At 31.7% G+C, this 13858-nt stretch overlaps 1 protein-coding gene and 1 non-coding gene across 2 annotated transcripts; one reads left to right on the top strand and one right to left on the bottom strand.

Moving 5' to 3' along the window:
- Positions 1-311: 311 nt before the first annotated feature.
- Positions 312-383, top strand: TRNAH-GUG (transfer RNA histidin (anticodon GUG)). The gene has a single exon. It is a non-coding gene; the product is annotated as a tRNA-His (tRNA).
- A 3731-nt stretch (positions 384-4114) lies between these two features.
- On the bottom strand, positions 4115-10076 carry LOC108779717 (E3 ubiquitin-protein ligase MARCH2). The gene is made up of 6 exons (XM_018547179.1): positions 9893-10076; positions 9431-9595; positions 9107-9266; positions 6957-7131; positions 6415-6605; positions 4115-4468 (listed from the first exon to the last, which is right to left on the bottom strand). The coding sequence occupies exons 1-6, from the start codon at positions 9948-9950 to the stop codon at positions 4300-4302; spliced, it is 918 nt and encodes a 305-aa protein (XP_018402681.1). The 5' UTR covers positions 9951-10076; the 3' UTR covers positions 4115-4299.
- Between the last annotated feature and the right edge of the window lie 3782 nt (positions 10077-13858).

Below are 13858 nucleotides of genomic sequence, written 5' to 3'. Positions count from 1 at the left end.
CGTTTAAATCGAATAATCATCGTTTCGTTTCTCAACTAACAATAAATATCGTCTAATTAAAATATTGTTAACCATTCGCGATTTCAGAATCTGAAAGTTTTGAGTACTGAAACGACACAACATTATTGAAACAAGATACAACCACAAATCCGTATCTTACAATTAGACCTACTTTGTGCAATGCACTGATGGCGTGACTCGAAGCAGTATAGCTACAGCACTGAGCCACGACTTTGCGCTCGAGTAGTCATGCGGATCAACGTTACGATGGATCAACGAAACGTTATCGATTACTCGCGAATCCTCGAGTAGCCGTGATCGTCTAGTGGTTAGGACCCTACGTTGTGGCCGTAGTAACCCAGGTTCGAATCCTGGTCACGGCAATGTTTCGCAAACGAAGGAGATTTTTTTAATTCTTTTTTAAAGAAAGCTGATTTTAAAACGTTACTATTTTTCATGTAACTCATTGAAAATTCTACACATTAAAAAACTAGACTGTTTAGCCATTATTCATAATCAGTTTTTATATTCAAGACCGTTTTAAGTTCTGTCTTGAGATGTCATGAATCAATTAAAGGATCGCAGTCTTAAGACGATCTTGAATGAAATAAGGACCGACTATGAAAATTTTATGCGCCCATACAATAGATTATATAGTGCTATTTCTGATCAAAAACTTATTTAGCAAAAAAAAGTTTTAATCTTTAAAAATTAATATTTCGTCAATTATTGCGAAAATTGCAACATTGCAGAGAACTTTTTGATTTAGTTTTTCATTAGGAAAGCATTATATTTTGTGGGCAGACTTTAATGAACATTCTGTATATGTTGGTCTGAATGACCAATATGTTCATATTTTCCATATATAATTTAAGATTAAAATATATCTATTATTCATATAATAAATTATTTATAAAGGTGCGTGTGCGATGAGAAATTTTACAATAATTCGATCCTTAAAAAGAAAATATACATAAATATAGTATCTACAAATAAGAGAGATTCTCCTCAAAGTTCGGATGTTGTCTTAAGTTTCGTTAGTACAATGTATTTTAAATCACATGGGTTCAGTATTTACTTTTCAAAATCACAAAATGATTAATCCTTTAAAATTTTTTATAGTTTGTTGTTTTACTCTGCCATTTTCTCATGTTAAACAAAAATAAATTGGTTGTTTTGAGCGTATCGCTCAAAGATATAAGATAAGTCGCAGTAAATTCATTAAGTGCTTTCTCACTCGTCTAATAATACCATATGCTATATATTGACATTGTTTCTTGTACGTGTCGCAATTTTATCAACAAGATACCTTTTGGTAGTGATGCATACAAGAATCTCAGAATATCGTCTCGTAATTTCTCGTGTCATCACAAGTAACATTTCCGAAATTATTATATATCGTTTATTTTTCTCGTCTCGCAAAAATTGGAGAAATATCGAGATAATATGCTGCTTGGTTATTAAATGAATATTTCAAATAAATAACGAGATAAACGATAATCTCGAATGTCTCGGTATAAAATTCGAGAAGCGAGAATATCGATTTATCAAGGCGAGAAAATTTTATGAATCACTTGTTTTTGTCGAGAATATATCTCGATATCAGGAGAAGTGATTTCTCCGGCCATGTTCAAAAACTAAAAAACATTACAAGTCTCTTATCCTCAGCCACCAAAGTCCATTTTTCGGGGGTACAGAACTAAAATATAAAAAAATGTTGAATCACACATAATATACAATAAGCAAACATAAAAATTAATACAGACTTAAAAGCAGTAATTTTAAACATCAGAGTAGTATAATACCTGGTTTATGCTTCAGGTCTTAGTCCCAAAATCCTAAAATTCAACCAATAAAGCTGCCAGTTCTAACCGAAACTCTATTGGCTGAATTTTAGGATTAAGACCTTAAGACCGAAGCATAAACCAGGCATAAGTAAAGATATACTATATATACGTGCGTGCGTGCGTGATATATTAATATATTTTTTTATTTGAAGAACAAAATTTAAGAATAAGAATAATTTAAATGATTGAGATAAGGCTCAATATGTATTAAACAACTAATATAGGAGATAAGGGCAAGAGCCAATAATTCCGTTAAAACCTTTTTAAATTAATCTAATATATATTGCGAAGAATATCACATAATTATTATATATATTATTTAAAACAATAATAATCGTTAAATTGACTCCTTGTAATCAAAATCAATATAATACAAATTTAAAATCGGCAATAAGGAGACAGCGCGGTAAGTGGTGCGCAACGTTAATATAAATAAAAAAATAAAATTTTTATTTATTTACTAAGTTTAATAATATCCATCGATGTTCCTATTTCCAATAGGTGTAATTAAAACGTTGTTACATATTCCGGACGTTTCGGCTATATATTTTAGCCATCTTCAGCAGAATTTTAAAAAAAAGATTTCTTCTTGTGTCCCAATGCCAGCATAAATTTCGGCCAAAAAGTTTCCAGGCTTATTGGTAACGAAATTTGTATCCCAAAAGGATCACAAGTCACAAATCACTCGAAGTACATAAATTAAAATTGAACAAAATTATTCGAATCCAACTCATTATAAATTGTAACAATCCCTGTCAAATCTAACGCTCGCAAGTATGAGTTCGAAAAGCTGTTCGCTATTCTCCCGCTACCTTTTCATGGAGCGTAAAATCGATGGATCCGTTTTTTGGGTGTCTGAACTGTCGATTTAAAATAAAAATAATTCCCGATGTGTCATTACTTCGTCTTGCATGCATCTGCTTTTGAATTATACATTTAATATAAATATATATAATGATGCGTGTAAAAATGCATTTAAACGGTTTTAATCGTATGTTGACGGCGAGCAGACGAAAGACAATAGCGAAAGAAGGAAACGACGAGCACAGGTTCTATATGCAAAGATGCCAATACGTTGCTCGAAAAAAAAGATCTTATAAAAAGAAATAAAAATAAAGTAAAAAAAAGTAAATAATTATAAATAGGTAATAATAAGGTAATAATAAGGTAAATGTACCAGTTAATGGACATGAACCAATTGTTGGACAAAGCACGATAAAACATTTCAAATATAAAGTTTTTAATGGTATGTATTTAGAAGGCTATAATAAAGCCCACCTGCACTTATTTACTACTACTATTACTAGTATCTTTATACGTCACAGGTAATAATAGGTATATCTTCCATAAATTATTCAAATTTCATTTCCCGCATTTACTCTTTCAACTCACCTCGGAAGTAGGGTTCATAGAGTTGATTCCAAGGTAGGTTTATTCTAGAGTTCCTATAATAAGGAGTCTGGCCAATCTTTCTAGTTTGACAAAACATGGTGTCGTAGATAAAGGTATGATTAGAGTCGGTGTGGTCAACTGATGTGATAAATATATCGTAAACAATATATAATCATTATAAATAATTAATTTAATACATTATTTTGATAAACGATCACAGACTGTAAAAAGTAAGTGATATATATATATTATATATAATAGAAAACAAATTATACATGCTGATATAAAAACCGGTTTCTAACCTTTAAAGTTGTATTTATTCAAAATGTGCATTAATAATAACTAACAAATTTTATAGAAAATGCCCGGCTGCTGCGTGCCAAATTATGTTTTAATAGTACCGAAAAATAATTTAATAGAAGCCATACATATTTTTTTAAACAATTCCGATCCTCTCTCCTTTATATTTTCTACTATAGAACAAAAGAATAAAATTCTATACGCAATAAACACATTACATATAATATACACGTCAACGATAAATACATATTTTACAATTTCTTATTTTGTTTGTATCGCTAGATACAATACCAATAGATAATTTAAAGGAACAAAACAACTCGGAGACAATAATACGATTGCATTGTTACTTCTAACGTCCGTTATTAACCGATTATTATTTAATATAACAGTTATGGAAATAAAGCTCCTAACCAAAATTATTTTACCATGTAATTGAGATACCAAACATTTTTCTTTTTATACCAGACGTTTTAATAAAAGTGCCAAAACATCAGTAATCTTTAAATTATTTTAATTAACCATTAGAATTATATAAAAATACAGGATATTTAAATAATATTACAAAATCCCCCCCGCGCATGTGAATTTTCAGAAGCATTTTGAAATACGCGCATTGAATTTAACTCCGGTACAGCGAATTGCCTTCGTTACGCGGCAATGAGCTTCAATTGAAATGTCCAATTAATAAATTGCAATTAAATATAGTGCAGCTGTATGAAAGTACCGACAATAAGACGTACAGTAACACGGTCGAAAGTCATGCGAATTCGTCGTTCTCCTCGAGTCTCCATTGTTCAAAATCGTCTCGCACATCAAAACGATTATACGAGCTTTGCGGGTCAAGGCTGTTCTCGATGTCGTTATCGGGAATCAAACGAACCACAAAATTGTTTCTCCAATAGCGTCTCCATCGATGACCGTGCAATCTGCAATATACACATGTATAAGAACATATTTTAACGGTTTACATAATTATGATTTTCGCTGATCTTCGCGATAACGCTGACAGATTGCTCTTTAAATATCGTAACCGTAGCAGGATAATTTGAGCTTTCATCTAGCGAAAGTTGTTTTAAAACGCGCACTGCGAGATATGGAGTTGGAGTGAACCTATATGTAACCGTAAGAAGACGAAAATGCTCGATGCGTGCGTCGTCCGACGGCGTCAGAGAATGCGTTGGAAGTCAGTATTGAAAGGATAAACTAAAATCTGGCGAAACATTTTTGTAATGTCTGCTGTATAAACGAAACGCCACTGACGCCAACGCGATAGAATAGCGGGAAAATCCTGCTGTAATTTCGGTCCGATTAACAAGTGATCGTTTAACGAAGTGTCATTTTTCGTTTTACAAGAAGCGTAAAGCCCGTGTCACAATACGGATTGTAGACGCGGATCTGATTAAGATTGCGGATCGCGCATCGGAATTGTGCCAATTAAGCTGCTTTTTATCTTGATTGGCTAAATTCTGATGCGCAATCCGCAATCAAATCCGATCCGCGTTCACAGTGTGAAATGGACTTAAAACAACACATAATTTTGTAGTGCAACTTGAATTCGCGGAATGTTAGTTGGAGTATTATTATTTTATATTATAATCTATATTGTCTATATTATAATCTAAATGTAAATAGTCTAAATGTCTTTTTACTTTTCTAATCTACCCTCATGTCCGCTACTATTAATGTAGTTTTTAACGTCAAATATCTAGTTTAAGCTAATTTGCAAATCACGTTATCTGACATCATTCAGATCGTATGTTTTAGTTCTGCAAAGCAGAAGCATTAGCTTAAATGCATGAGCTTAAACTGTGATACTATTTTTTCCAATTTCAAAGGACGCTTAGCATTTTAGTTATACAATTGACAAGAATGTCACTTTTTGCTATCCTTTTACTTTATTGACCTGAAACATAAAATGAAGAATGCGAACTCATGTAATTTACGAAATGGAATTTTTTTTTGTTTATATATAATTATTTCAACTCACAAAGAACTTAATGATTCTTATTTCTTTTTTTTTCTTATTTATTTACTATTTTATTTCTTTATTAAATTAAAGTTGATAATAATATGAAAACTTTAATGGCGCGCGCGAAGCGCGCGCTTGTTATGTTCTAGTGTTAAAAAAAATGACAACTACTAATGTGGTCCAAATATTAAAAAAATTCATATACTACGGGGAAGCTGGTAAGACATCATAAATTTTCGAAAAAAATTAAAAAATGTTAATTCTGGTAAAATATAAAAATTGGTACGAATCCTTCAGTTCTAACTGCAAAATAGCTTTTACATTGTTTGATTGTAATCTTTTAGATAGAATGTACATACAATCAGCTGTGAAGTGTAAGCGCGCGTGCGTGCGCGCGCGATCTTCAGTTACGCTCGGTCGTAACAGCGAGTGCTACTATCGCCGGCGGTTATTCACTAGTTGTGAAAAAAAGCGCCGGTGCCTCGTGCTCTTATCGATTTGCTGGTCGGAATGATGCACTGCGGAGTGTATCGTTACATATGTAATATACATATTACATCTAGTGGGCTAAAAATTTTAGTACGAGTGGAGCTAATCTGAAAGCGATCCTCTCGTAATTATTTAAGAAACAAAATCTTCCATTAAGGTTGAAAAATTCTACCAATCCAAATTCTCAATTTTCAACTCGACACATTTCATCAATATTCGGCAATCTTTAGAAATTACAACAAAAAAGGAAAAAAGGCCTTTAATGGTCAATCTCAAACTTAAGTAACCTATCTGTTCTATGTGAATTAGGCGATTACTTAATCACGCTGGGTAATACCTTAATTAACTTATTTTCTATTAATGACTATTTTTATTCGCGCACGAGCGCGAGGTGATTTAAATTTTATAGCGTACCTGCCTAACGTAATTATCCATCGCCAATAAGCTATCAACGTCAATAAGCAGGTTGGCAGCATAGCAACTATCATCCAGGGTATCTCGTAAAAGCTATTTCGCATCAACATTTTCAAGGCCAAGGCGCACAGATAGCAGGAAAATACAGCCACAGGTGTGGTCATCACCAAATATCCGATGTCAAGTACCATCTCCTCGCAAAAAAGAGAACGTATTAAGTAGAGATAATTAATAGTAATTAAAAGTTTAATTACGCGGAGAACGACATCATATTAGACGTTCTTTCACAACTTCTAAGATAATTTCAATTTTACATGACATTGTGTCATTACAGCGATAATATTTCTATTATTTCCTGTATAGACTCAACGTTTTACAGCTTTATAATATTCTCAATATTGATTTAAAATACTTAATGCAGTATATCTTATAAGTATATTAATGATAGTGTATCATTCAAAAACTTAATTAAAGATGCTTAGGTCTTGTGCTTTCTGATGAGATAAAAGTAGATGGAAAAGCGAGCTAATGATCTCTCTCACCTGTCGAGTAGCTATTATGGTGCGGAACCATATTACGACGCTTTGAAAGAGGCTGTAACGCCGTACCCTCCTGATTGCATACTTGTAGCCGCAAAGTTCGCATCTCGCACGACCAGACTCGGTTAGCCATCTCTCAAGGCACTCGGCGTGTACCAGAGCCACTGTACCTCGGCATCTGTCGCACCATTAAACGTTATACAAGGAAGAACGGTCGCTTTTCTTAACTAAATTAATACCTGTATTCATAATCAAGCCATATATTTATCTTTAGATGCTTAGTAGCTAATAAAATAATTCGTAGAGCATCTGAGGATAAATTTAAGGATGTCTTAAATGTAAGGTCTGATTATGAATGTGGATATTTCTGTATTTTGTATTTCTGTGATGTTCGTGCATTGTTTGGTATTTCTATACTTCTCGTTCCGATTGAAATCTTTTTCTCAATGTTTATTCTTAGACATGTTTTACATTTAATTACATATCGGCAACATGAACATATTAATCTTATGTCCAACATTAAATAAAAATATGAAGTTGATAGTACTTGAGTAAAACTTTATTGAAAATCAATATTTAGTGATTTTTAAAAACTAATATCTGATGACTTGCGAAAATTGCGAAATGGTACTAAATATGAAAAGTACTTTTTTGCAGAGTATGAAAAGAGGACTTTTCGACTCAGTTTAGTCCACTCTATCAGCACATGAAATATTTAGCGGTTATTCTGGGACACCTTGTATAATCAAAGATTTCACAATTTAATCAGTATAATAGTGAAGTTTATAATTTAATCAGAAATCGGATCTAATTGTAAGAGATAATGGATTTTCGAAGATTAGATCCGGACCGATCTAAATACATGGATCTGGATCCGCAGAGTATTTATATTCTAATATTCGAGTATAACATCCGAATAATATCATTAAGATGTTTTAATATAAAAATTATATAACAAAAATAAATCTCATATATAAAAGAAATAAAATGTATTTAAATGATAAACATTGAAGTTGAATAAGAAAAAAATAATCTTACATTATGCGCAATAAATAAGAGCAAAAATGTATAAAATGTATTTCATTTTCAATTAACTATTTTCGTTTTAACGTTTATATTGTATACAAAAAGAAGAAATTAAAAGAAGGAAAAAAAAGAATCTGTATTATCGTATCAATTAATTTACTTTTTATATACATAATATATTTCTTTTCTTGTAGTATAGAAAATACAAATGTATAATTTATTTTATATATTTTATAAAAAAAGCGATTATTATGTGTGAAAAATATAAAAAAAGAAGAAAAAGTATTAAGAAAATGCGAATATTATGGAAGGATAGCGCGCGCCTGTCATGTCTAGTTGTATTCTAATATTCGAGTACATCTGGATAATATCACTATTCGGATACTCGGATATCTATAGATCCTAAATAGTTAATCTTATTAATATCCAACCTCTTATATGAAAATATTATTTTCAATAACAGATTGGACATTAATTTTATCAAGTCAATGATAAAGTCATGTTTGGAGATTAACTCTGTGAGAAAAAATCGCGAAAAAATATTGAGACGAGAGATGTATAGTAGAAATGTCGCTCCGCGAAATATACACAAGTCAATATGCGAATCGGTGGATTATATTAATGTCCATAAAATAATTTTTTACTCAATGGAAAAGATTAATGTCCAATAAATAATCACTTTCCCAGGGACCTAAAAAATAACTATAAATTATAATTGGATTATAGTACTTGAATCTTTTTCTCTCAATTGCTATAATAAAAACATATTGGAACATGCGACACAAACAAACCTTCAGTGATTGATGGAAATTTTTTTCAATCATTCGCGTGGCAAAAAATCGTTACTTTTTTTTAGAATTTTTCAAAAAATGCCGTCCTCCTAAATTTGCCCACCCCTAGACTATAATCTAGATTAAGTTCTAATGCTAATATGGCACTTCTCAGTATAATATTGAAAATGTTATGTTTATCCTTAGAAATATAATTTTCAATATTATGTTAAAAAAGAAAGAAAAAATAATTCGCTTATATATCTGAAATTAGATATCTGAAAAACTTATCAATTTGTTTGTTGAATTTATCTTAGCTATTCTTAAATAGCTTTTTTGAATAAAACGAAAACTTACTTGCAAGCTGAAATCAAAGGACCGAGATAGACAAAATTCGATGCAGTCGATGTCTGATCAATCAGATTGTCCAAGTCACATGACGGATGATTGTCTGCGATTGAGGCATATCCACCCATGTGACAGATTCTACAAATGTCACCTGAGACAATACACGTGTCTGAAATTATTTTATTCTAATATAATATCACTTATTTTAAAATCATTTGACAGACATTGATGGTCATTAATGTGTTCCAATATGAATTATAATGTAATTATTTTCTGCGATATAAAATAGAGATGTATAATAGAATTTTATTTAACAGTAAAAATAAGACATACTATCTTTATCTTCTGATTTTGTGTTGACACATTTCTTGTCATTTTCCTCCGTTTCTAAGTCAGATTTTATGTTATCCAATATTCGACTCGTTTGGGATATCCGAATCTCTATATTAATAGAATTTTCCAGGCTTGCTTGTGTGACGGATTTATCGCATTCGTTTACTTTTAATAAATGCAACATTACATACATTAAATTTTATGTGTAATGTACTTTTAAAAAATATATATATATTAATAATTATAAAAAATTAATATAATATATATATATTATATGTAATTTTTTTAATTATAACGATATTTTATCTATTTTAAAAAGAGTTAGAAAATTAAAAAAAATCTTAATTTGCACATAAAATTTTCGTTATTAACGAAATATAATTTGAGTTATGTGTGTTAATTTATTATATTAACCTTGTGCAAAATATCAGACGTTTATTAGATGAAAAAATTAACGCTAACCTATTTCATTCGTACGTCCGCTGCCATTTTTAGACTCTGCGTCCTCGACGTGTGACATCAAAGGTGCTTTGCGCGCATTTTGATGTACGCGCTTCCGGATGAAATTTAAAATTTTATCCTTTAAAATCTTTCAGCAACCCACCGCTGTCGGCAGATGCTCTTACATGTGTATGTCACGTTATCAAGTCACATAATGCGATTCGATTTTTTTTCATAAACAATCGATTAATTAGCTCAGAAATTTTATCTGTGATTGCGCTTACGCGCTGTGAACCAGGGTGTGCAAACTCTTATAAGACAAATGGGGGACAGTTTCAGACTATTCTACGTATTTTCAGTGTTATGCGTGTAACACACTTGCTACATAACACTGAAAATACTTCATGTTAATCGTGACAATTATATTCAGAATTACATGACGGACTTTACAGATGTGACAGACAGAGAATATACATACTCTTTATTTAAATCGATACATTCTTCTTCATTGTTCAATACAGTTGCATCTTTTTCATCAACAGCTTTCCCATAGGCAACAAGTTCTGTATACGACGGTATGCCAGAACTGTAAATATCATATATATATATATTTAAATATTAGTTTGCCGCAGCTCACCGCATACATGGAGTCCTAGCTTGAGAGTCGAAACGATATATATATTATATATATATATATATATATATATATTATATATATATATCTATATATATAATATATATATCGTTTCGACTCTCAAGCTAGGACTCCATGTATGCGGTGAGCTGCGGCAAACGCATGCCGGACTCCTGCCGGATTCGGCATGCGCCTAGCTCCTGATTGGTCACCGCATGCGTTTGCCGCAGCTCATCGCATACATGGAGTCTTAGCTTCATTAGGTTATCCTCAGTATCAAATAAAAAATATAAATAAAAAGGTCACAATGTTACAACGTTGTCTCTAACTATAGAACTAATAATATGTACGAAAATGATTTCTTTGTAGGTTCTTCAGCGTTTTGGTGAAACCGCGATGAAACCAATATCGCTTTTGTCGTACATTTCGTAACTTCAAGAATTCCGTTGGCACAGATCCTGTCCTTAGTCGCTGTCTTATTCGAGGTTTCGTGAATTTAGATTGTGGCTTTGTCATGCGATTCTCGATGCATTCTAATTTAAAATGCACTCCACATACTCTTTCTGCAAATAATTTTCTTTTGACAATTATTGCAATAACAAATAAACCCTGTAGATACAATTTGAAAATGTAATGTTTACCAGATTGGATATGATGATTGAGGTCCATGCCACAAGCCTCAAGCCATTTTCGACGTAAATCAACATCTTGAGGAAATGAGGAGAATATTACTTTTTTGCTAAAGGTAGCAGACGAACGATTTTTGCAATTTTTATGGCAGAGATTTGAGATCTTGACCAATCAGGGTTTGAGCTTTTTTGCAGCGCGCGTGTAAAGCGTTTTCGAACATAGACATAGGAAAACATAGACCGAGCGTAAGCCTGCGGGGTAATGATAAACGGGGTAAGGGGAAACAGCGGACGAATTCGGCTATTTCCGTAGATCGGCTCGAGTATGTTCGAGGTTACAGAAAAGAGTGTATATGAATCTCAGCGATTTTCAATCCAACATCTATTATTATAAAATGCATTCTTTTATATAGAAATAAATACAAGATTCATTCTTTATTACTTTAAGTTCAACAGGTTCAAGAATAATTTTAGTTTAAAGATTAGATTTGAAACTTAATTTATTTAATTAATTAAATAAATATTACTTAATATTACTTAATTTATTTTTTTTGTAAATAAATGTAAATATAATGCAAATGTGATGATAAATGAGAATAAAAAAGATCTGTATTATTTTTGTAGAAACACGTTTTATTGAACAAATATTAAATCTCTCTTCCGTACAATTGATAAGCAAACAAGAAAAAGGAAGCCAATAATCATCATCATCATCATCATCATATCTTAAAATTGGCGTGTTACGTTTTTTTGAAGCCCCTTTTCAATGGGGTGATGTAGTACTCTGATTTCATTGAATTTTGGTAACATGGGGTTTTTGAGGTCGCTCGTTCAGAATTCGTGTTCAAAATTTGGAGAAACAATATGGCTAACTAAATATGGCGGATTGAAATCTTACGGAAATCCTAAAGATTGTTCGATTTTGTTGAAATTTGGTAACATGCTGTTTTTGAGGTCGCTCTTTTAGAATTCGTGTTCCAAATTTTGAAAAACAATATGGCTGACTAAATATGGCGGATTGAAATTTTACGGAAATCCTGAAGATTGTTCGATTTCGTTGAAATTTGGTAACATGCTGTTTTTGGGGTCGCTCTTTCAGAATTCGTGTTCCAAATTTTGAAAAATAATATGGCTGACTAAATATGGCGGATTGAAATCTTACGGAAATCCTAAAGATTGTTCGATTTCGTTGAAATTTGGTGTCATGTTGTTTTTAGGGTCGTTCTTTCAGAATTCGTGTTCCAAATTTTGAAAAACAATATGGCAGATGGAAATTTTACGGAAATCCTGAAGATTGTTCGATTTCGTTGAAATTTGGTAACATGCTGTTTTTGGGGTCGCTCTTTCAGAATTCGTGTTCCAAATTTTGAAAAATAATATGGCTGACTAAATATGGCGGATTGAAATCTTACGGAAATCCTAAAGATTGTTTGATTTCGTTGAAATTTGGTGTCATGTTGTTTTTAGGGTCGTTCTTTCAGAATTCGTGTTCCAAATTTTGAAAAACAATATGGCAGATGGAAATTTTACGTAATAACCAATTATATTCAATCGCTCGGCAAGCATACCTAGCCGCTTTGCCGTCTTGAACTCGCCCAATCACACTTTGGGCTTTTATGCGAAATCTTCAATATGGCTTCAGAATGTGATAGTTCAGAAATGTGAAATAATCTCGATTTAGCAAGTTGCACTGGGATTTCTGGAACCTCAGTGTGTATAGCTAGTAAAAAAATATATACGCCACGTGTAGCCTGATTGGAGGTTAAAATCAAAATTCGTAAATAAATATGCATTTATCTATAAAACAATTATAATCAAAACACAAATAGAGTTAACATTATACGCTTCAAAAAAGATTTATTTTAGATTTTAGGTCTAAAAATCACATTATTTGCGCATAAAGCTAAATTGCGTCATTTATGTATTAACACGTTGCCAATCTCGATGTCAAGTACAGAAAATTAAAAATAGTTCAAAATAAGTTGTTATTACAACGAAATTAAAAAATATCATTTATACTTACCATCTTTCAACAATTTCCTTTGTGGCGTCGAGTGGCTCACCGCTCTGTGCGATTGACTCGCGATTTGTAGACCCGAGTTCAATCACAGTATATACAGTAGCGCAACTCTCTGTCGGCACCTTTGATGTTAGTGAAGCCTAAAATGGAGTGCGCATGCGCGGCCGAGGCGCGTAACCAATCAGGGCACTGTATTCTATCTCACTTCTTCTCTCTGTTTATAACCTTTTCTCTCTTTCTAATTTATGTTCTAGCAATGTCCTAACCTAATTTGCACATTTGAACATTTAATACGCGTACTAACAAGTAACTTTTATAAAATTATCTTAATTTATTCCATTATTCACAGCGAATACAGAAATCTATAGTTCTCGTTTACACTATATAGATATTTAATACTCACAGTGAAAAACGAGACGCATTTGAAAGAGAAAATAAAATAAAAATTAAACATATATAATGCACATTTATTTTATAACACTATATTTTGCAATTAAATATACCCACAAAATATATTATTATTAACTAATTGTACAGCAATATTGTATGTATAGCATATATCTTGTGTATACAATATAATATATACGCAATTAGAACAGAAAGTCACAATAAAGTCAAAATGACATTAGAATAATTGAAAAATGACTTTTAATGATCATTTTGGAACAATTTTAACATCATTTTGATACAATGATGACTTGTTT

The sequence above is a fragment of the Cyphomyrmex costatus genome, unplaced genomic scaffold, assembly GCF_001594065.2.
Source record: "Cyphomyrmex costatus isolate MS0001 unplaced genomic scaffold, Ccosl1.0 scaffold61, whole genome shotgun sequence".
Classification (NCBI taxonomy): Eukaryota; Metazoa; Arthropoda; class Insecta; order Hymenoptera; family Formicidae; genus Cyphomyrmex; species Cyphomyrmex costatus.
This window is presented reverse-complemented; position numbering and strand designations above follow the sequence as displayed.

Excerpts from the sequence above, each read along its gene's own strand:
- LOC108779717 (XM_018547179.1), bottom strand. The coding sequence starts at position 9,950 with ATGTCACACGTCGAGGACGCAGAGTCTAAAAATGGCAGCGGACGTACG. Across the intron at positions 9,596-9,892 it reads CGGACGTACGAATGAAATAG|TAAACGAATGCGATAAATCC; the intron begins GTTAGCGTTAAT and ends ATTTATTAAAAG. Across the intron at positions 4,469-6,414 it reads TGGATAATTACGTTAGGCAG|ATTGCACGGTCATCGATGGA; the intron begins GTACGCTATAAA and ends TGTATATTGCAG.